This window comes from Falco rusticolus, chromosome 3, assembly GCF_015220075.1.
Source record: "Falco rusticolus isolate bFalRus1 chromosome 3, bFalRus1.pri, whole genome shotgun sequence".
Classification (NCBI taxonomy): domain Eukaryota; kingdom Metazoa; phylum Chordata; class Aves; order Falconiformes; family Falconidae; genus Falco; species Falco rusticolus.
In genome coordinates, this window is record NC_051189.1 from 114,423,180 (window position 1) to 114,446,788 (window position 23,609).

General features: G+C 47.1%; 1 protein-coding gene across 2 annotated transcripts in view; it reads left to right on the forward strand.

Annotated features, from left to right (window-relative positions):
* The first annotated feature begins 291 nt into the window (after nucleotides 1–291).
* Nucleotides 292–23,609, forward strand: part of WASF2 (WASP family member 2) — a 33,227-nt gene continuing 9,909 nt past the window's right edge. The window contains exons 1-5 of one of the 2 annotated variants that reach the window (XM_037380256.1): nucleotides 292–396; nucleotides 17,250–17,403; nucleotides 21,382–21,516; nucleotides 22,040–22,193; nucleotides 23,315–23,432. In XM_037380256.1, the coding sequence (XP_037236153.1) occupies nucleotides 17,274–17,403; nucleotides 21,382–21,516; nucleotides 22,040–22,193; nucleotides 23,315–23,432 (537 nt within the window). In that variant the 5' untranslated portion in view covers nucleotides 292–396; nucleotides 17,250–17,273. Of the gene's footprint in view, nucleotides 397–16,820; nucleotides 16,946–17,249; nucleotides 17,404–21,381; nucleotides 21,517–22,039; nucleotides 22,194–23,314; nucleotides 23,433–23,609 lie in introns of those variants that run through there. The other variant, XM_037380257.1, reaches the window with a different exon arrangement.

A 23,609-nucleotide genomic window follows, 5' to 3' on the forward strand; every position in this document is an offset into this window, starting at 1 on the left:
TTTAAAACGTTTTGGCTGTGCTTGGTGCCGTGTTTCTCCCCACTTCCTCTGGAATCAGTTCCAAAACTGTCCCGGGTTCCCCCCGTCTATCTCCCCTAATAATACGTTCCTCCCTGTTTACTCTCTTTGCGCGGCCGGCTTGGGTGGGGTTCTTCTCCTGCGCCAGTTTCGTACGCAAGTGGCGTAGGGCGGGTTTGATAGACAGCTAGGGATAACCAATAGCGCGGCAACGTCTCTGACTAGCTAGCCAATGGCGGAGCGGACCGGCGGCCGGGAGGAGGCGGGGCGAGACTCAATCAGGGCAGGGAGGGGGAGCTGTGGAATGGCGGACGGCCGGGCTGGCCCGCCCTGGTGGTAACGAGCTGAGGGGGACGGAGGGGACAGCCGCGGAGAGAGGTGAGTGCGCGAGGGGCGAGCGGATGCTCCCCGGGCCTCCCAGGCCGTCTCTTCCTGGGGAAGAGAGGGGGAGGCGCTGGGGTGGGCCGCTAGGCCCTTGCCAGATAGTGAGCTATGGGGCTGAGCCTGTCACTGTTTCCTGCCACATAGTGAGTGCCCGCCTGGTGCGGGCCCCGGTGCCCCGGGCCGGGAGGCTTGGGGCGGGCCTGGGTCCGGCCTGGGGACGGGGACAAGGAAATGGCTTCGTCCCCGGGCTGACACTTGCCCAGCCCCTCCCGGGGGCCAGGGCTCAGTGCAGGGTGTGTGCCTGGGCCGGGCTGGCCGGAGGGGCTGGGTCAAGGGGGAGGGCTGGCCTGCCCCAGGGGTGGGCAGAGGCCCGGGCCGGGGTAAGGAAATGCCGGGCTCCCGGGCTTTCCCGAGGCCTCGCCGGTGTCCGCTGTCCTGGGGCCGTTACGGAGGGCTGAGTCAGCGGGGAATGGCTTGGGGAAGTTGGGGAGAAGGGGGGTGCTGCAGGGTCCCCTCTAAGGGGGCAGCAGTGGTGCTGTGCTGGGGGGTGGGGGTCCCTCCCTTTCCGGGCTGGTTGCAGCCTTTACTGCCTGGGTTTGACATCAGTGCTTGTGAAAGCGTGTGCGTGTCAGCGTACAAAGTCTGGCTGGCTCTGAGCTGGTTCCCTCCTTGGTACAAGTTCTGGTGTTTGTGCTTGTGGAGTGTTGCTGCAAAAGCAGCTTCTCCCTCTGGGCTGTCTTCCTGCCCCACAAGTGGGTGCACCCTTCAGTATGTCTGCGTGTACTTTAGAGGTGGGTGTAAGCCCCTTGACTAGTGAGTAGCCACCCGAGCACGTAAAATCGAAAACTACTTGGGGTAAGGTTGTGTGGATGCTGTAGCATGCTTTGGAAGATGTTTTACCCGTTATTAAATCTCTAGGTGTGCTCTGAAAACAAGCTTTGGAGGGTGTAATGAGATATGGTCAGGTCAAATGCATTGACCTCCAGGTGATCTCAGACCATATTTCTTCCAGAGAAGAAATAAGTTGTTAGGGAATGCATTTAGGTTTGTGTTGGGGTCACTCCTTTGGGATACAAATAACCTGTGTCCTTCGGAGAAAGGTAAGAGATAGCAGCTCTTCCCTGTTAGCTGTTATTTGACCTGAAGGACCTTCCTGTGGTACGATTTTTTTTTTTCTGTCAAAAGTTTCACATTTGGTATTATTGTTTTACTTTCATTAGTAGCAACAACAGAATTGGGCATCTCTACATAGATCAAGCCACTGGTGGGACTGCGTGGTGTGTTAATGCCAGGAGTAGGCCTATTCAATAAGATGCTAGAAAATACTGAAAGTCTGTCTTTCAGCACTGCAGATGCTGGTGGGCATGAAATTATAGTGATAAAAAAACTCTTAAGTACAGTACACTGCCTGTAGACAGGGTCATAATTGATTGAGCCCTCTAAACCTCAAGCTTGTGTGTCCTTTCCAAAGATTTGTGAGATGGAAAAGCTGAAAGCAAAAGATGTGGGAAGTCAGCTCTGTGTGTGTGTGTGCTTCCCTGTGACAAAGCTGATGCAGAGTGTTACTTTATGGGAAGTACCGAAGTCTGTATGCTTGGTCACACGAAGAAGGGGAATAGTTATATTTTCCACCCATTTTAAACATCTGCAGAATCAGTTGCTACTAAATGCTGCAGGAATTTAAAATGCTGCGTTGCGACACTTTTCATTCCGATTTGCCCCTTATTGACCTTGAGTGGGTTTTTGTCATAGAAACCGATACAGAGTATAATCCAAAACTTGGTTAAAAACAAACCAAAGCTAACATCTATCCACTGAAAACACAGCATGTTGATAAGAGTGGCTTTGAAAATCCACTTGCATTCACAGCCAAGGACAAGCTTTATCCAGGAAGTGGGGTGGAGCAGCCCAGGCATTCCAGTTCTGTGCATTTTTGGGTTTTTTGTTGGGTTTTCTTTTCTTTTGGAAGGATTGTCCTTGAAAACATGAAGTTTGACAGAGAGAGCTTGACCCAAGCTTTAAACCCCCACCTGAGGCTGATCTTTGGTCAAGCTGCAGTTGTCAGTATGGTTCCTGGGTGGGTTGGTGACAGTAGGGATCAAACCCAGAACTTCCATCTTCCAAAGCATCAGTTTCTGCTTGGGTAAAAGCCTTGCTCTCTTTGGGGTGAGGAGCAGGTTTACCAGCTCCCTGTGCAGCCCAGCTGAGACAAGGTGAAGCCTTGCTGTACTTTATAAGTATGGGTTGTAAGAGGATAAACTTCCAGGGGTGAACTGAATATAAACTTTTCCCTAAACTGCATATTTTTACTGCTTTTAAAAAGAAATGTGATGTCTTTTATCTGTCTGGTAATAAGTCCAAAAAGTAAATGCCCCAAATTCCATTTTATTTATTTAAAAAAAAACCAACCCAACCCTAACCTTCTGATGGCTCATGCCGGTCGGGCTCCTTCCCCTTCACAGCTGTGAAGATAAAACCTTTCCAAGCTGTCTGCTGCTGATCAGGTTTTTCCAAGCCGCTGCATGATGCTGTTAGCAAGACCCCTGCTCCATTTCACTGTTCCCGCACCCCTGTCCCCAGCCCTGCAAAAAATCAGCAGCGCAGCAGAGCAATGCCGCTGCCTGATCTCAGCCTGCGGGCTCACGCCCCGTTTCTTACTTTAGTTTCTGTCGGGTCTACAGTCCTAACAAATCTTTCAAACGCTGGTTTTAACAAAACTATGCTGGGGGTGGGCAGGAGGGTGCAGGTTGACGCTGCAGGAAATAAAGAAGGAAATAACGTGTGTTTCTGGCTACTTTATTTTGTAGAAGTCCTGTTTGAAATGTGCTCTGAAGCGAGTGGCTTGCTGAAGAAGGGTAGAGGCTGGAACTGCAGCCCTTGTGTCTTCAGAGATAACACTGCTGGAGTCTGAAGTAATGAGTTAATAGTAAAGTTCTTTTAAGCAGAGTATAAAACTGGTTTCCCTATGAATAATGTGACACACCGAACAGAAATGGTGTATTTTTAAGTTACAGCTCAGAAGATATTTGTGAGCAGTGATTCATTAAAAAGAATACAACCTTTATGATAACTACCAACCCAGTTTCTCAGCATGCTTTGAATGTATCTCATTCTTCAGGGCTGGTCTAGGAAAAGTTGATTTCATTCACAAAGGTTAGATAATCGTCTGGTGTGGGTGGAGGGGTTAAAATTTCAGTGATTGCCTCATATGCATATAGTTACAGCAGTAAATCCATCTCCTGTTTTTTTTTATTTTTTGTGGTGAATAGAGAAGGTTCTTAGGATTAGTATTTCCACAAAATCAGGTTAGTTTTCTTTGACTGACTGTAATAAGGAAGATTTCAACAAGTGTAAGACTCTGCTTTAATCCTTCCAGATAAAACTATCTTTTGGGCTTTCTGGACTCAAATATTTAATAACTTTAAATGTAAGGTTTCTGTTTGGCCTCTGCTAGGTTTGATGACAGTACTTAGCCCTCCCTGGGTCATCCAGGTGAGCAGTATATGTTGCAGCATGTGCTGCACAGGTCAGTCACAAACCAGGAAAAGGACTGAATAGCAATTGTGTTTGCATGTGTGATGTATAAAATTCCCGCTGTCCCCATACGGAAAGGGATGCCAGCACCTGGCAAAACCACGCACTGCCAAAAGCTCCTTCCGAGGGTTAAAATAGCCAGAATAGGCCCCTGTCTGATGGCTTAGTGCTGGGCTTGCTCCTTTATGTAGTTTCTCAAGTAATGCTGTGCAAAAAGCACAGGAGGCAAGCCAAAAGTGACAACTTTCACTGTGCAGAAGCCTAGGAAAGCAAAATGCAACTATTTTCCCAGGCTGTCTTATGGTGCGTTACTGTTTTCGGCAGCACTCTTGCTTCTAATGGGATCTGTAGTAAGAAATTGTGTATTTAGTCTCACTGTGCAAGGATAAATATTTGTGAGATCAGGCCCTTAGTTACCGTAGATTAACATTTATTTAAATATTTTAGGTATTTATAAACACTGGATTTAAAAAAAGGCGTGTGGAAGTGGCTTCTGGGTAATAAGCAAATGACTGCTCAGAACAGAACCACCCTGGTGACATTTACTTCCTTTGTATTTTTGCAACTCTGTGTAATAAAAAGACCGTGTGTTTTCTTTTTGAGGAGGGGAGGCTACCGGTGCTGCTGATCAGGCTTCCCTGCAAAGGGCGTGCTTGCTAAGAGGAGCTTCTACAGAAGTTTATCAGACTCAGGCCTGATTCTGATTTATATAAGACTTGGTTTTCCATCTGAAGGTCTGCAGGATTTTTTCTTTCCCTGCCTGGGAGGCAGTAGGGGGGAGGTCCCCTCCCAGAAGAACTGAAACGTGAACTTCCACGTTATTTTGTTGAGCAAGCAGCGCAGCGGCAGTGCAAGGCATTAATCACATTCTCCATCCTGAGCTCGCCTTTGCTGCAGTAATGGGCCTGGGAAATAGTTCCTGTAGATCCTACCCTAATTCTTGAAATAGCAGTAAAGCTTTCTGGTATTATATTGCTACTGGAGAAGTGGTGGAGCGTAGGCATATCTCAAGTATGCATCTGCCAGGGGCTTTGAGGAAGAAAAAGGACCAAGAATCTCAATTCTGTCTCCCACAAATGGGGTTGCTGGTGACCTGCTCTGTTCCTTCTGTGCCTTCTGTGTCATCTCCTCTTCCAGAGCAGTATCCCAGCCCTGTTTTGGGGAGAGGTGGTGGTTTAAAGGATGCTGTGGTGCCAAGAGAGGAAGAAGGGAGATGCCTGTGAAGCAGCAGCATTTAGCATTTGTTCTTGAGGGCTTAAGTTTCTGCATGGGAGGCTGTTGCTGTGCTGCCGCTTCAGAGGAGCTACTCTGAGATCACTGGTGGCCTGTTGACTTGGAGGTATTGATTCTACTGTTGGAAGTGGGGCACAGTCGAGAATGGCATGGACAACATGCAAAGAGTTGTCCGCTAAAAATAATTTATTCTTACTGCTGCTGTCAATCAAACCTAAACCATGACTTTATTATTTTGGTTGCTGCTGAAAGTGCTCAATAAGCATCGAGAGCTTCTCTTATGTTGTCTGATGATGCAGCCTGATAACCTTCTTCTCAGAAGGTGCATGTTTAATGAGAGTGGCGATGCATTTGTTTGAACAACTCCTTTATGAAGTGAAGGCACACATAGCTTTGAGATTAAAGTCTCCTAATTGTAAAGTGGAGGGCATAAAAGGAAGCGTCTTTTCACCTAGCATATGATAAGTGCGGGAGTTACTGCCCTGGGATTTCATGGGTGCCGACTGTTTAGATGAGTTCAGAAGCTGATGAGACCAGTTGATGGAAGTGAAATCCATGAAGGACAACAAAAGGTAGTGTTTGTTTCCGTGTGGTCTTAAGGTATGGTGGGATGCTGTGGTGTGAAAAAGGACAGCAGAGAGAACTGTTGCCCTGTGCTTGCCTTGTTCTCATGGTCTTTTTCTTTACACATCTGATACCTGGCCACCAATGGGCAGAGGATGTTGATTTATCTGGAGGCTGGATGACCTAGCATGGCTATTCTGAAGTCCTGTGGCTTAGGGTTTCTTGTCTTGCTTGTTCGCTGATGTTTCCGATGATGTTGCAGAGCAACCTGCCTCTTCTGAGCCTCCATTTCTCCCTGCTCATAAAACTGGGCTAATGACTCTGACCTTTTGTTTGTAAAGCAGAAGGAAGAGGATCAACAAAATACTGGGAGCTTATTTACTATCATTACTGAAATGATGAGCAATGCCACTTTGCGGCACTTCAAAGAGGCTTCGCTTATAAGATGCTGGAAATCCCTAGAGAGAGAAAATGTTTCAGATGGAAAAGGAGGAGGGGGGGGCTATTCCTCCCATTCTCATCTCGGAAGTGTACTCTCCAGCAAGGCATGGAGGTGGTGTCTCCAAGCCATCTCCCCTCCCAGCCGGGCTATTTAAAATAGCTGCTGACAGTCTTTGCTTTTTTTCCGTAAGAGCCAGACGGACTGGTGTCACTGATCGCGTAGGAGTGAGTTCTGCATAAGTTGTTCACATGCTGTGGAGTTTTGTGAAGTACTTTGTTGACCTATTGTATTACCACTAATAAGATTGAATGTGGTTTTAATTTCTCATTTCCTCTTTTCACTGGATGCCCTTTTCCTACTTCTTAGAGTCTTACTTCAAGTCTGTATAGCAAAAGTCTTTTTCTGTTGCTCAAAGAATGAATGATGCTTTGCTTTCAGGCAGCTCCGCACTGGAGGGCTTTAAGTGGCATTCAGAGGAGGCTATCAGCCACAATATCTGATGTATTGGTGTAGCTGCGGTTCATGCATGGAGTGTAAAAAATGGGATTTAATTGGGAGGGAGGGGGAATAGCGGCCCTGGCTGAATGGATGGGTGAAAGTTCCCCGACCACCCCTTAGCCCAGCAAATAGTTTGTTGAGTGCTTGCCAGAGCGGAAGCGAGTTCCCTTTCAGACACCCTGCTTTTGTGCACCGTAAGAAAAAGCACACACTCTTATGGTTTCGGCCTTGCAGCTGCAAAAAAAAAAAAAAAAAGTGAGAGAGAGAGAACTCTGCACACACCCAGATCCTGTTCTTTCAATACCAACAGCTGCTGAGCTGATCCTTTGCTGGAGGAAGGCATATAGCTATAAACACAGCTTGTGAAAAACCTTTACCTTCTGTCTAGGGCAGCATGAAGTAACTGGCCGCTTCCCTTTTGGAGGCTAAATTAAAAAAGCGTCTAATTAACTTATACAAAATAGCCTTTTTGGTTGCTATTGAGAATTCAATATTGTATCAAGGAGGTTACATCTAGGGTCTGGCTTCACATGAGAGGTTTCCATAAAGCAGCTTATTATAGACCTTGTGGTGAGCTTTGATAGAAAGACTTGCATCCTTAGCATCCCTAATACGGTCTAATCTCTCTTCTCCCAAAAACATCACTTCATTGAACTGATCGTTTCAAACACTCTGAAATAGTTTTGGATGCTCCATAGCCTGGAGTTTGCACTGCAGATTACATAAGGTGAGATCACTGCTGGGCTCAGAACATGCAAAATGGAAACAACTACAGCTTAAAAAGAATATTTTTCTGACTGTCCCAAGGAGATTACATAGGCATTTGTCACCAAGTCCAAGCTGAAATTTGATGCTGCTCTGTCAGACCAGGGGGGCTGATTGAAACACTAGGGCTTTGCTGAAGTCTGCCTGGAAGGTTGTCCAGTCCCACTGGCTGCGTGGATGGAGAAAGTGAGTCCGAGGATTGTCATGCTGTTGAGCAAAACCAGAAGACTGCTACTTGCAGCTTCCTGCAGCTCTGCCTGAAAATTCCAAATGGCAACCTGGGATCATGTGCCGTGCCCGTACGTTGCACGCACAAAAGCCAGATTTGGTGTTGCTGTGGAGTTGCCTTGCTGGGCACCTCTACAGAACCACTGGTAATCCCAGCTCTGGGGCAGATCCCTTTTTCCCTAGCCCTGCTGGGTCTTCCCACCCTCGGGCAGGACAGACCGTAGGCGTGGGGAAGGAGAACTGCCTGGAAAACCCCAGACACGTGGTGGCTTTTGGTACTGGTGGGGTGGAGGGCTGCCTGTTCTGAGTTCATAGTGGTACCCATCTCACTTGACTCCTGAGATCCAGAAAGTATATTCATGGTTTTAATGTGGCATCGTATGTATTTTTTTTTTTAACTCTCCACAATAGAAAACCCATGTGTTATTTTGACTTCATTAAGACGCTGTTCATAAACCATTTTAATTTAGGTGCTCAAGGCTGTTCTCTTGTTTTTTTGTGATGGAAATCCCAGCAGATATAACACTTCTGGAAAATATCAGGGAGTCAGTGTCTTTTTTTTTTTTTTTTTTTCCCTTCATGTCAAAGGTTAACTTAAAATATTAATGCTGCAAAGATTCATTTAAGATATTAAAACTGTTCAGGCAAGAATACATGTACATATTGTAATTACTTCCTTTTTCTTACAATTAAAGTAATTGGATTATATTTAATGAGCTATTTACATTTAATAATTAAGAAAAGACTTATCTTTCCAGTATTCCCCAAGTGCAGCAGAAGGGTGGGGGCACTCAGAGCTGTGATATAATTATCTAGGCGTGAGTTGAAACTGAAAGAGCAGTTGAGCTGTATAGAAAACACTTGGAACTGGTTTGTTCCTACTCTTTCATTAATCAAAATAGTGTGTGTTAAAGGAGAGGAGGCTGAGCTTAGCTGCAAATGAGACAGAGTTTATCTGCTGAAAAGGAAGGTTAAAATATGTTCAGACTTCAGGAATAAGTCATTTAGGAAAAAAAAAACCACACCCTCTCTTTCCGTATTAATTACTGAGCGCTGCCCTAGAATGAAAATGTGCTGATGTATTGTGAGAGCTGTGCTTTGCACCGAGCGCTTTGTTAGTGCTAACAGGCACAAGCCTTTCCTCTTGCTGGAGGAGGCTGGTGTGAAGGAGAGGAAGAAAACATGCTATCCTCATTAGCAGTAATTCAGCCTGGGAATGAGCGATTCAGCGGTGTTTGCTTTAGCAGCCGTGCACCATTTGCAGAAGTTGGCCCGTGGTTCTGCGCAGGCATCCTGCAGCGACAGCATGAGGCTTGGGTACCTGCAGCACCTCCAAATGAAGCTGGTGGGAATGGTGCCGCTTGTGTTGCCACCTAAATTGCATCTTTTCTAGTCAAGACCTTTTGAAGTGAATTCAGTGCTGTTACAGACTTCAAGGCTTGGAAAATGAGATCTGGTGGTTTTTGTCCAGAGCTGCTTTTGCCTGGGTTGGGACAGAAACAAATGGATGACTTTGCCAATGAAAGCTCCTCAGCCTTGACCTTTAGGGACTGGTTTTTGGGGCAGAGTGGCAATCCTGTTCTAGTAGACATCTCTTGCTGGGGTTGCTGTGGCTGCTGACCCTGGTGGTTGTTACTGGTTGGGGGACTTGTTTCCTGGGACAGGTTGAGACGGATTCCTTTGGTCTTGTTGGCTTTGGACAGTGGTTTGGGCTCAGACCAGGTGTTGTCAGACCTCCTGCTGATGGACTGAAACCTGCCCACTGCCCAGGCCCCTCCCCACATACTCCAAAAATGTTTGAGAACCTGTAGTGGGGTTTCTGTACCCAAGTACACCAAAGCTACCTGTTGATTGAAGCTTGCAATGCTGCTCTGTGTTGTCACTGACCTTGCATCCTTGCCAAAATTATTCATAGGTTTAACAGAAAGCATTCTGCTCCCTTTGCTGCTCCTGTTTCCTAGGAAGCAGCAAAGCCAGAGCTTTTCTGGTGCTGAAGGAGCCCTGCCTCTCTCCTGATGTATATCCTCACGGCAAAGACCTTGAAACCTTTCTGTTCCGGAGCTTTAATTCCTGTTTAATCAATAGTTCTGTATTCTGAGAATCAAATCCCTGTGACAGCTCTCTTTAATTGAGCTAAACTGCCTTTCTCTTGTCACATCTCTTCTAGAGTTTTATTTAAATGCATTTGTTCTGCCTGTATCCTAGTCAGGTATTGATAGGAACACCAGGTGACCCTCTTTGTTTAACTTGTTTTTCAGCTAAATGAATGGAAACATTAATTAGGGCAGTGGTGTGGTTTTTTTAGGAGTAGGAAAAGCCAAGAAGTCTAGGTCAAACTGCTGGCTGTATTTGCACGCCAGCAGAAGCTAGGAGGATCTGTATGTTCTCCATTAGTGACACCCCCATCCTTCCACCCCCAGCTTGATTTCTGCCAGCAGCTTCGAGCGAGTCCCTCTCCAGGAGAGCAGGCTGGCATTTATTCCAGCAAGATCATCTTCACTAAAGCTGATAACAAAAGTTTAAAAGGAAGAGCCAAATTTTCAGTCACACCTGTGCAATCCCCTTGAGGGCAGTAAATGATGATGATAATGTATGAGCCAGACAAAAAACACAGAAAATGGCTTTCTGAGCCTCTTTTGCATTTTTCAGAACCAGCAGACTAGAGGAGGGAGGGGGGAATGGGGGGAAGGGGGTGGGGGGGAAGAGGATTTTTACTCTGGGAACTGAGCGGGCTGGATGTTTGTTGTCTCAAGGACTCCACAGTGCAAGGTACAATGCTTCGTTATTCTGCAAGATCATGGCTGATGTTTCCTAGTGTCAGAGCATCACTGTGGAAATGTGCGGCACCGCTCTTGCCCCACGCTATTGCCGAAACACTTCTTTCGTAACGCTGGCAGATCGTATCTGCAAAGTTCTCTCGAGTTGGTGATTGAACTGGATTATTAACATACAGAGGGGTCGTGTGCGTATTTGTGCTATCGGCTAGCTGTGTTCTCCTGAAGGCCCTGTGTTTTCTGTAGGTCCTGCTTCAGCAAAGCTTTTGTGCGATGGTGGGTGAAAACACAGCCTGCGCTTTCAGTCTGAGCGGCTGGTAAGAGATGGTGGGCAACGTTTTCCCTGGCGCTTGGAGGTGTTTTACCCGTGCATCTCTACCGTGGCTTTTGGGGAGAATAGACCACTGTGAAAGGAAGCAGCCCTGCAGCTGCCCTTCACTGCTGACTCCTGCTCAGCTGCTGGCAGGCTGGGCTGTTAATGACAGATGAGCCTGTGACGCGTTTTTGGGAATGAATACTTGTTACAGCTGGCGGGATGGAGTAGTTTGTGGCATCACATGGCAGTTTGCTCTATAATTTTACTCCCTATTGCTCGGATGCCGCACTGATTGCTAGGTCTCTCTCTGAGCATGGAACTGTAGCATTTCTGATTGCTGCATCCCACTTCTCTGTGGCTGCATTGTGAGCTTGGATATAGCCCTGAGCACTCAGCAGAGCCTTCTGCTGAATTTTTCCACCCCCCCCTCAGTTCTGTGTGTGTGTGTGTGTGTCTGCTGCTTCCCTTTCTGCTAGTCTTTTGGGGTTACATAAAAGCCAGTCTCTTTCTGGCCATTACAGCTACATGGGGGAGTAGTTACTGCTGAGAGAAGCTTGAAATTTGAAGCAGAGTTGTCACAGACATTAGAAAGAACAGTCAGTCTGCGTTGGCAAGCTACTGAGTTAAGTCTTATTTCATACTGATGGGAATTTCAGATCTGATTATCTCCTTTCTCCCTCATTCCCAAACCTGCTGGTGTGTCTAATCCCCCGATGGGTACTCCTAAAGGCTGCTCTCCAAGGCGCTTAGCTGAAGGCTTGGTCTCCTTGACTATGCTGCTTGTTTGTGTCCAGGCAGAGGATTTTTGTGAGCCCTGCTGAGGGCAGGGTGATTGGTCACCCTGATGTACTTGCAAATCAAGCCTAATTTCCCTCCCCTTCCCCAAAAATGTGCTCTGTCCTCCTTAGGTGCTTTGTGCTACACCAGACACTATGACAGATGATATCTCTGCTGGGGTCCAGATTTATTTGCAGATGGTCCCTGATCTAAGAGGTTGTGTGTCACATTGAGTGGGGAATTACCCAGGTGACTCCCAGTAATGCTATGCTAGCTGGTCAAATACCAGGGAGGAGAACCTTGCCAGATCTCTCCCTCCAACTCACCTGTTATTTACAGCTCTTTGTGTGCGTTGCATACACACATCTCACCTTGTAGTCCTGCCTGCCTTCTCCTCTGCACCACCGTGTTGACTGTGCGATCTGCCTGCTGTACAAAAAAAAAAATAAAAAAATGAATAGGCTGGTTCCTCTCTTGCTGTGCAGTGCTGTTTTCTGCTCTGCTCCAAACTGCTTGTTAAGGAGTATTTGCTCTGAGTTGCTGTTTTCAGTTGAAAGAACTCGTGTTGGAAAGCAAATACTCAATCCCAAAATGTCCCTGTATTGCTTCTCAATACTTGTAATCAAAGTCTGTCTCCTTTATTGTTCGTAACAATTGTCCAATTCTACTGTGCCAGCCCTATTTATTAAAAATAGTCAATAAGATGCAGCTTTGTGCAAGGGGGTTATAGACTGGCAGTTCTTGTTTGAAACAAACCAATTGTACTTGATTCTAATCCAGAACTGGGATTCCTGAGTGATCTGCTACAGCAGAGCTCATGGGGAGAGCGGTCAATGACTTGCTGATAAGAAATCTTAGAGCAGTGCACTTATCTTGAATGTCATAGAATCCTAGAATGGTTTGGGTTGGAAGGGACCTTAAGGATCATCTAGTTCCACCCCCTGCCATGGGCAGGGACACCTCCCACTAGAATTTACCTCGTGCTTTGCTTGAAGTGCTGGGATTTGGAAAGGCAAAAATTGCAAGTCACAGTTTTGGAATTGGTTGGAGTTTTTTTTCCTCCCCTTTACGAGCCTGTGTTGCACCACGCTTGTTCCCCAGTGCCCCACGAGTATTTACAGAAATAATTACTGAAGTCAGAATCCACTTAAAAACTGGTGAGCAAGCCATTGGGGGCGAGAGCTTATTGCGGAGGGAGCTGCGTGTCAGATCGGCAGCCGTGCAAAGCAGCACTACACGGGGATCCTGCTTTCTTGGAGGAGTACAAGGTGTCAGAGACCACTGTGTCCGTGGTGGGAATGCCCAGGAGTTGATAGGAAGGGTGATGGGGAGCAAAAGCCCAGTGAATCCTGGAAATGAGTTGCCGGTTGTGGCTGGAAGATTGGTAGGAATGTAGGAGTGGTGAGCTCAGCTTCCAGGGCTTTTGTCGTGCTCAGCAAACTTCTTTCTGGGCCGGCGCAGGGCTGTGGAGCGGGCCAGGGCTCGGCAACGTGTGCGTAAGCATTTTGGGAGAAAGGAAATTATGAGGAATTCTGGCAATGCCCGGCTGGAGGTGGGGCAGCATACAGCTGTGGGGAGGAGAGGGGGAAAGAGCTACAGGGCGAAGCTGGGCCTTTCGGATGGTTTGGCTTTTAGTCACTGCCGTCATAACAAGGCTTGGAGCCTTCTTTGATTCAAGCCGTGACTTGGAGACTTCAGAGGAAATGCTTGCTGTGAGCAGGTAGGAAGGTTCTGATTCAAGTGGGAGAGAAAAATCATTTGTTACGGTAACAAAAGCCCTTACTTCTTGTTTTTAAGAAGGTGTGAAGCACGGCAGTTGGGAGGATGAGGATTTTGAACATCAATTGATGCAGCAGTGTTTGTGGATTTGGCACCTGAGCAGCTTCAGCATCAGCCCATTTCCTTACAGCTCTCCCAACCGGTGTTACTCTGCAACCAGCAAAGATCACTTAACTTCTTTCCTCACATAGCTAGCGCTGTGTTTCAGTTGGATGCCTTTCTTTGTTTTCCATATTCATTAGAAATCTGTTGCAGACAGTTTTCTGTTTCTAAGAGGCAGTTTCCTTTTACTTTTAACATACTTGATCTCCTCTCCCATTACAGTGGCATTGGGGCAGGTCACCCATGCCGTGTGTTTCTGGCAGCTGCTTAAAAACAGCGTGTAGACCCCAAACTCTACTGCTGAAACAAATTTAATCTTCAACATTAATAAGCAAATGGAAACACTTATCTTTGCCTGATAGATAAGGATTTTTTGGCCTTGCAATTCATTTAACTTGCTTCTGAATGGTAGGATTTAGTTATAATGTATGGTCTGCGGTAGTTACGTGACAGTGACTAATGCTGATGACCAGTCTGGCTAGCTGGGGTGGAAAACTGCTGTGCTGTCATGCCCTGACCACTGAAAGTAAAGCGGTTCTGGATGGCCCTTGCTTGGTAGCATGCTGTCAATTGGCTTCTTAATGACTCTCTTAAAGAATAAAAGCAAGAGCCTCCTGGAAAGCTTTTTTAGGTCTGTCCGTTCCTTGTTTCATTTACTGTGCATCTTCCCTGCCCCCAGCCGTACGCTGTGTGCTGTCTCCAGGGTTTTCCTTCCTCCTTCTGCCTCTGCTCTTGTACCTTGTCCCTTCTCCACACTCGATTTTCTGCCCCACCTGACTGCTGTTCTTGAAATACACTGCTTAGTTTCCAATCCAGTCTATTAATCTTTGTCCCACCTACTCGTGAGGCATGAAGGTTTTACAGGAGCCCATTAGCTGTTACCTCTGTACCTACCCTCCAAAGACATGGAGAAAAACGTTCTTCTGGGGCCAGTGACTGCTCTTTTTGCTAGTGTTGGCACCAGGCTCTGGTTGTAGGTCCCAGGCTTCCTATCTGCCCGCCTCGCCCTACAAAAACATCTGAAACCTTGAAGCTCTTTGCCCTTCCGCTCAAGGGAAGGAAACTTTGCTTCAAAATGCTTCTTATCCCAGAGGCTGCTGGGTGAGCAGAAGGGTGGTTGTCCACAGCCCATCCTGTCCTCTGTGCCTCGCTCGTCTCCAGTGCTCCGTGGGGTTAATCTCTTGGTGTGACTGCTGCTTGCTGGATCCTGACTGGTTTTAGGAGCAGGAGCGCGGCAGCAGAGCCGTCCAGTCGCCTTGAGAAGAAGCGGTGCTGCCGTACTCTTGTGAGGAGGGCTGTCGTAGCGATCACAAGGGCGAAACTCTTGATTCTGCAGTGGAGTGTGGCAAGCTGTGCTGGGAGGGTGGGGGTGGCTGGCAGGATGAGCTAGGCTATAAAGGGAGTGCTTTTCTTAGCCCTTATCTCTGCTGTCTTGCACCGGTGCAAATTCATACTGTACGTGTGCTGTACCATTGTTATTTTTCCAAAAAAAACCCAAAAAAGCAACTTTCAGCACTAGTCCTTGCTCTTAGTTTCAAAACATGCGTTGCAGGCAAACACTTTCAGTGGGGATGCATGTAGACAACATATTCTGAGCCTTTGTTTATTTGTGGGTATTTGGGGCACTACTCCATTTTCTGCCCTGTTCTCCCCGTACTTGCGGAGGTTACTACTATCTGTGCCTGTCTGACCCGGCTGCACGCTCACATCTCAAAACCCACCCACCCCCCTCTTTACAGGCTTATTTTTCCTCTTGCTGTTTTCCTTCTGTCTGTCCTGCACCTTGGAAGGTTTCCAGCCGGGCTGGGTGGACGGGCTGTCCACTCTGGCCCTGCAGATCCCACCGTGCGTGCTCGCGGGCTGAGCCCTGGGGAAGCACGGGGGAGAAGCTTGATGCAGGCAGCCTGCAAATGCTGCCTTGTTTATGAGAGCTGCTTGTTGGTGCAGACTGCAGTCTGGGGGGAGCTGGGAAAGTTTGTCTGGCATAAACCGCTAAAGCTGACAAAAGATTGTAGGGCTTGGGCTGTAATCGATAAAACACGGGGTATTTGGAAGCGAAGGTCAGAGTCCTTCCTTAGTTCACCCTGTTCTTTAAATATCCCAGCAGTTACTGATGGCTGCTGCAGTGCTTGGACACGGTGAAGAACATCATGGGCTTCAGTCCTCGGAGAGCCTCTGCTTTTATTTATTTGGATGCAGATCTCACACCCCTCTCCTGTGAGGTGTGCGGTTTTGGGGACCCTTTCCTTGCACAGGAGCCAGCATGTGAAATCCCTCATGTAGAGGCGTTGCAAAATGGCAACCTACATCTGCTTGTCTGGGAGATATCCCAGCGCCTGGTAGCTGCTGCTCTTGAACTCCTCTGCCTTAATGGGTCAAATTTAGCAATTCAAAATCTGGGTTGTGAGGTAATTAGGAGGGATAATGCCCACTTCTTCCTCTTAACACCCTGATAGAAAAGCATCCAGGAAGGACTCCTGGACCTCAAAGATAAGCTGCCAGCTGCCACAGAGACTATCAAAGGGTGGCTCAAAGTCAAGAGCAAACAGCTGATTTTTTATGGTTCTTGGGTTTTTGCTGTTGGTGACAGGAAGCCATGTTCCCCAAGCTGTTAGCTTCCTGTTTTATTTTTACACCCAGCCCAAGCAGATCAGCATGCCTATCACATGGGAGCTGGCTGCTTCTCTTGGGTTGTTCCTCAGCTGACCTAGAAAAGTGATTCTTTCCCCTTCTAAATTAATCAAGAAGTTGGGATGTATTTGCTTTCACTTAGTCTTAAAGATTTCAGGCATGTATCGTGCTCCTTGTTCTGAGCTGTTTACCCAGGTTTCCTCCTCTCTTTTGGAGGCAGATGATCTGAGAGGGAGCCGTTTGTTGCTTCCAACGTTTCAGCCTGTTAGCAAAGATGATTTTTGTTAGTTCAAGGCACTGACCTGCACATAAAAGAGTTTTCTGTCCAAAGCATAACTTCCGGACACTTATGTTTTTGTCTTTTATTTTATTTTATTAATTTTTTTTAAAGAACTGGAAGTTTGTCCTGACTGTTGTACAATCAATCTTGACTTCTTTCTGAGCACACTCCAGTCCTGCATCCTGATTAGAGCTCCCTCAACTTTAAACTGCTGTAGCAGGAAAACAATGGTCCAGTGTAAACCTTGGCCCCGGGGGATTTCCCAAGGGAAGAGGGGTGCAGCCTGCAGGATAAGGAACAGTCACCAGAAAGTTTCCTGGTCAGCTGCAAGCGCTTCCTGTTGTTTCAGGAGAGCCCTGCCTGCTGCTCTGGGAGGGAGGCACCAAACCTGCTTTGGTGTGCCTGGTTGTTTTGGGGTTTGGTTGGGTGTTCTGGGTTTGTTTGTGGTTTGTTTTTTTTTTTTTTTTTTTAACATCTCCAGTCTTCATCCACTCAGTTAAATCTCAGTTTAATTTATTGATCGCAAGTCTAAAATTTTTCTGAAGAAGAGCTTGTGAGACTCGCCAAAGACGCCGTGCGTGAGCACGGGAGGAAGGAGACTGCTCAGAAGCGGCGGATGGGTAGGAAGGGAACAACGGCTGTGGTAATGCCAGCAGCACCTTGCGTGTGGGCGAAGATGTGCAGTTTTCCATCTCTGCCTCTGTACCTGAGCTGGTGGGGCTTCGCTGTCACTGCAAGTCGTAGAACAGCAGGGTCTTTATTTCTGATGAACCGATTTTATAAGGGTGGGGAGGGGGGAAAGAAGGCTTATAAATAAAGCCATTTGAGAGCAGGAAAAACGAACACCATGGCTCTGGTGTGCCTGGAATTTGCGGTTGAGTAATCCTTTCCTGTTTCTTTTTTGGGTTGTTTTTCATCTTTCAGAACAGTGCCTGAAGCAGGTCCACCATGCCGTTAGTAACGAGGAACATTGAGCCAAGGCACCTGTGCCGTCAGACGTTGCCTAGCGTTCGAAGCGAGCTGGAATGCATGACCAACATCACCCTGGCAAATGTCATTCGACAGCTGGGCAGCCTGAGTGAGTACCATGGCGAGCCTGCGCGTTGCCCTCAGGAGTCGCTAGTGCTCTTTATTTAGCTCCCTTTCTACTCTCGTGTTCCTATTTCTCCCCCATCTGCCTTCCCTGGGTAATGCTAAAATGTTTTCCTAAAGAAATCTGATGCTAATTTCATATCCCTGGTCCCACTGCCTTCCTAGCTAAGAGAAAATGGGGAGGGGGGTGTGTGTATGTGTGTGTGCGTGCGTGTGTGAGAGGCTGCAGCGAAACTGCAGATGGAAGGATGGAGCACAACTCAGGCTTGTAAAATGGGAGGCTCTCCGAGCAGCCAGGATCTTGTATCAGAGAATGTGCCTGTAATTGCACGCGCTACTAAATGGAGCTTGACTGTGTTGAATCTACACTGTGTCAGTAGTTTTGTGTTTTTTTTTTTAATGAAAGATAATTAAAGCGCACATGCAGAAGCCGCCTGTTTGCCCCTGCTGTTTGTTGCGTTGCAAGACCCAAAGTCCCCAGCCTGAGCCAAGCGTTGCCTCTGGAGTATTGGGGGTTTGGGGCCGCTGGCTCAAATGGCAGCACGAGCTATAAGCGATGCCTAGCTCAGCTCTCCAGTGGGCTGACCGATAGCCTTGTGAAGGCTGGAGGGAAAACATGGCCTTACATGCCGTAGAAGAAACAAAGAATTATTTGTGGTCTCTCCAGGATGAGTCCTTACTCTGTTGAAATGCTCTGGATTCTGATTAGCCACCTTTGCCCTTGAAGCCAGACTTTGAAAATCAAATTAATATATTGTTTAGTGGCTCTGTGGTGTTTGCAAGCACTTCTGCTTGCTCTGCAAAGCAAGCCCCTTGTCTTCCACCATAGCGTGAATGTGGCAGGGAAAGTTTCGGTGCAGTCTCTTTCCAGCAGTGAAGACCATGGCTGTCGCTAAAATCTGGGCCTGTGTTTGCTGCCAGTCGGTATCACATTCTGTTGGGTTGTAGAAATGTCACTGCACAGGCAAGGCCAGTCTCCCTGCTCGCGTTCAACTGGCCGTTGTTGTTCATTTGTTAAGTCTCATAGCCAAGATGGTCGTGGAGTGTGAGTAAAATCCATCTCGTGCATGTGAAATGATGAGGAAGGAGGCAGTAAAGCTGTGCAAATCTCAGCTGCGGAGGAAGCTAATCCCAGTCCAAAGGCACACAGTGGGTTAGTGTGACAGAGCCGTGGTGGGATCCTTCAGGTTTAGACCTTCTTTGCACAGCTCAGATATTCAAAGCTTCTCTGCTTCTACCTCGTCAGAGAGGGTGAAGTGCTGGAAGTCAAACTGCAGCCTGGTTTCTTTATTGGGAAGGTACCCTGGGAGCCTCGCTGGCGATGTGGGGAGGGAGGTGCGTGCCGCTGGACCAATGGCAGGTTCCTTGAGGAGAGTGCTGGAGGGGAAACTCGGGAGAGGTGGCTCTTGCTGACACTTGCGTGCTTGTCTGTGTGCGAGGGGAGCGAGGCGGGTGGGGAGGAAATGCTGAGCACCATCTCTTATCCGCTTCCCTAGGGTCAGCAGTATTTTAAATGAAGCAATATTTAGGCTAACTGCTACAGAACGCTCGCGCCCAAATGACCAAACTCCTGCCCCCTCCTCCTTTTCTCTCTCTTACTTCTGAAAAATAAATCCGCTCCTTCCTCGTACGTTGAATATTACAGGAATGTAAAGCAGGTTCAGTAGGCTGTGACAGCCCTGTCAAGTGAATAATCAGCCATGCCTAGTGCACCACAGTCTCTTTACAAAGATGCAAACATAAATCTTGTCAAACTTTCATATTCCAGTGAGTTTACCCTTCGTTACTATCACAGCTGGTAGCACTTTGTATAAGTCGACTGTGCGTTTCTGTGTGATTTTATAGAATCCACAAGCTAAAGATGGAAAGACCTATTAAATCATGCTGTCTGTCTTCCTGCCAGTGCATGACAAAGATAATTCTGATTGTAAGCTGCACTTTTGCAGTCAAAGTAACTAAACCAAAAAATTAATCTCTGCCTTACCCCATCTAAAAGTGTACATGAAACACAGAACGGTATGTGGCATGCTGGATGGTGACTGTACAGGTGTGCTGACACAGGCAAGGGAATATGGAGCATCCCTTCTTCTCCCTCCAGTGTTAAGACTGGTATATGCAGTGCTGTTTATCTATTATTTTATGCTTGAAATGTCAGTGTTGCAAACAAAAAACTTTATTTTTTCCCTAGCACTTGTTGCAGTTCCTAGTGAAATAGAGAAATTACTTTCAGTTCTCATTAAAGTAGAAACCAAATTGCAACTTTCTCTTTTTTTTTTTTTTTTTTTTTTTCTTCTGAGCTGTTGCTGGGAGGTCTCAAATTATCCCGTAGATAAATGTTCGCTCTCTGGTCGAACAGGAGGTCTGGTCTTGCGCTGATGTTGAACACTGAGAGCACTTTATGAAACCTGGCTATGGCAGGAGCTACTTGGCCCTTAGGTCTGCAGAAATAAAATCCTTCTCGTGAGTGTGGGGAAAGCTGGTTGGGCTTGTTAATGAAGCGTATATGGAGTTTGTATTGTCTAGGAGAGTGGAAGGAGAAGGTCAGCTGAAGTTAACTTCTAGCATTTGCTTTCTACAAACACTTCAAGCTGGTATTGCCACCAGAAGGGGTGGAGGAGGTTGATTTTTAACCTGGCTGGTTCCCCGTACTTGGCAGTGTAAGGAGAACTGCATGGGAGTATGAACAAGTAGCTGATATGTCAGTTTAGATAGCTGCGAGTATTTTTGCAGCTGGGCTTCGGGGGATGCCCTCGCATTGCCTTGTGGAAGGGGTGCTTGTCTTTTCGATGTGACTCATTGCAGACAACCAGATTTTTCAAAATTGCTGTTAAAGTTAGGCTTCCAACTGGTTATCCTTCCCTGAATGTTGGAGGGGATCTTCAGGAGTAACAGATTCCAGAACAAACTGTTGACCATATGATGATGCACTTCAAAACCAGACTGCTTATTGGGAGCAGCCTTGTACTCAACAGCCGTGGCTGGAAATGTTTCCCATCAGTGGGAGCTCCATGGGCCTGTGTCTGCTGTCAGTGCCAAGTCTGTTCTGATCAGCCTTGTCCTCGGAGTGGTTAGGGCTCCCTGTCTTGGGTTATGCCTGAGAGCAGAACAAAAAGACTGTTCTCGTCATAAGTTCGTAGGGTTTTTTTTTTCCCAGTTCTCCCATCTGTCTACCTGTGGTCATCTCTTGTTGCGTGCATAGATTTTTAAACTCTTAAGGACAGGGGATATCTTTTTGTTATGCTTCTAAGTGGTGCAGCGAGCTCCTCATCCAAGCCCCTAGGCACTCTCGCAGTCCAAAGGATGGATGATGTTTGTCATAGCAGCCCACTGGGCAATCCAAGCTGTTAAAGAGAGAATATCCTTGTTTGAGAAGTTCCCCTTTGGTTTTGATTTAGAATAAACGTGAATGCATCAATTTTTCAGACACTGCCACCTGAAGGAACAAAAGGGTCAGTGCTTTCGTCTGTGGTTGGAGCTCAGGCTTTAGGATCAAGGACTGGGTCTGCTCTCTAGTTCCAGAGTACTTTGAGCTTGTAAATATGTGCCAGTTACCCTGGAGGCAGGCCTGCTGGAGACTGGGAGCCTTTGAGATTCTCCAGAGCAATAAAAATCTAACTGTATTTGCTTGTGTAATAAACACGACAGCAGAGAATCTTAAAGGACCTACAGACCCATGCAGATTCAGACCAGTACAGTGTTGTCAGCCCTCTTTATTTCGTTACTTTAACAATGACTTGAAAGTATGTCTTGATTGTTTCTTTATTGCTTGAAGATCCCTTGGAAATGTCAGGTTTTGGTGGAGCAGAGCGTTTTCTTCCTGGATGTTAAACTCAACCCTGACAAACTTGAAAAGAAGCGTGGCTCGGTCTGTCTTTCTTTCTTCTTTCTTCAAGAATGCCCACTGGGAGACTGAATATGGTCTGATGCGGCTCACAGGGGTAATGTGGACACTTTAATATTCCAGGTAAATTTGCAGAAGACATATTTGGAGAGTTGTTTACTCAAGCCAACACCTTTGCCTCACGGGTGAGCGTTCTAGTCGAGAGAGTTGACCGCTTGCAAGTCAAAGTCACTCAGCTGGATCCCAAAGAGGAAGAAGGTAATGGAGTGGAGCGCAGTCCTTGCAGACCAAGCGTGGTATAGGTTCTCATTGAGTCAGCGTGGTTGGTTCATGCACACAAAATGAACATGACACTGCGATGGGTGTTGGAATGTCTCCTCTTGGCCTAAGAGGGACAGTTTCCAGAAAAAGCACCGTGCTGCTCATGTCATGTGGATAGCCTTTCTGGCTGAGTCTGGATTGGCTTGTTAGCAAAGTCTCCGTGTGGAAACTGGCTTTTCAGCAGTTTGATAGCGGTGCGCTTCTCAAGGCTTGGTCACAGGAGTTCAAAACCATATCGGCAACTCTCAAGAGAGCCGTGTCTATACAGCAGTGGATCTTGGCACGGCATGATCTGAAATTTGCTGAGTTTCCCAAGAGATCTGTGGGAAAAGGAACCTGACCTTAAGAAGTGCTAAGCATGCCAAGAACTCCAACTGAAATCAGATGTTCACTACTTGGTCTTCAGTGTCATTGGCCTGGGTCAGGCTGTTCTTCACTTGCTCTCTCCTCTTTCTTACAGTCTCCCTACAAGGCATTAACACCAGGAAGGCCTTCAAAAGCTCCACTACTCAGGACCAGAAGCTCTTCGACAGAGACTCTCTCCCCGTGCCTGTCCTTGAAACCTATAGGACCTGTAATACTCCTCCACCTCTCAACATTCTCTCACCTTACAGGTATGGCTGCAATACCTTCTTGGCCCGTTGCTCCCTTGCGGAGGAGTACCTCTTCCTCCCAACCTGCCAAGGAGGTCATTTCCCACCTGTGCTGTATTGAAGTAGCCGTTTACAATGGGAAATTGAGTTGCTAAACCGAGATCCACCAGGAAATCTCCGTCCTCTGGATTACATGAAACTTTGCTTTTGGGGCTGTACAAATGAACGTAGCTAGAAAATTATATATTTGGTTACCTGCTGTCAGTTTTGTGACTGCCTTGGGGCAAGGCTTGGCTGGCACTGCATAAACATGCTAGGTGTTGTGCAGATGATGCATTTTTCTTGTGCTTCTCTGTAGCCCCATGGCTCCTCTCCAGAAAGCCGCAGTGCAAACTGCAGAGCATACATCTGTAAATGGCTCTCACCCAGGTGGGTGCAGCTGACTCCTGTAGATCTGGAGATGCTTTCTGTGGCCTTCTGTGCCTGGTCCGAGACATCCGATGTGACCTACGCTGGCTATGTACTCAGTTCTCCTGAGCAGTCCCACTCTGATTTCATCTTGTAGGTAGTAGAAGTAAAGGGGGTCAGAATACAGAGACTTAGCCCACATCCATAAATATCTTTTGAACAGGTAAAAAGTAATTACAGATAGCTGGAGGCAGCTGTCTTCTGCCAGACGCGGCTGCACTGCAAAGTAGGAGGAGAGTGTGTGTGTGTGCGCGCACTCACTTGTGAGTTTCAAGGACGCTGCTGGTCTGATTTAGGGTTCCTGAGCTGGAGAAGGCTTGTTGGGTTTTTTTTTTCACACCAGAAATACAACAGAAACAAGTGGGAGTTGAAGTGAGAGACCTGCTGCTCTCCTGGTGATTGTTCAGAGCAGTTGAGCCCTTCAGGTGCTGAGTGATGGGGAGTTTGTGTGAGGGCAAAAGCAGTGGCAAGTGGGAGAGCCAGGAAGAGTGAGGCTGTGGGTTTGCAGCCTGTTCTAAAATGGGGGACAGAGGCGAGAGCGGTGTGTTTGACCTACTCGCTGCAGACTTTTAAAACTGTCATCTGGGGTTGTGCTTTGTGTTTTCTTTGGGCTTCAAACAGATGCATGACTTGGTTCCTGTTTGTGTGTTTTTCTTTCCCCCTCCCTGTTCTAGGGATGATGGCAAAGAGGCGCTTAAATTCTACACAGATCCTTCATATTTCTTCGACCTTTGGAAAGAGAAAATGCTTCAGGACACCAAGGATATTATGAAAGAGAAGCGGAAACACAGGGTGAGGAAATAGGAGATCTCTGCCCATAGAGGCATGTCAGGGAAGCATAGGAGGTGGGAAGTGTTAATAAATCTTGGGCTCCAAAGTTGCTATCCAAAATCCAGGTTTTCTCTCTTAAACTCTTTAGGGATCAATTCAGTGAAGTTTTTATCTGGTTTGCTCTCATCCTTGTTAATT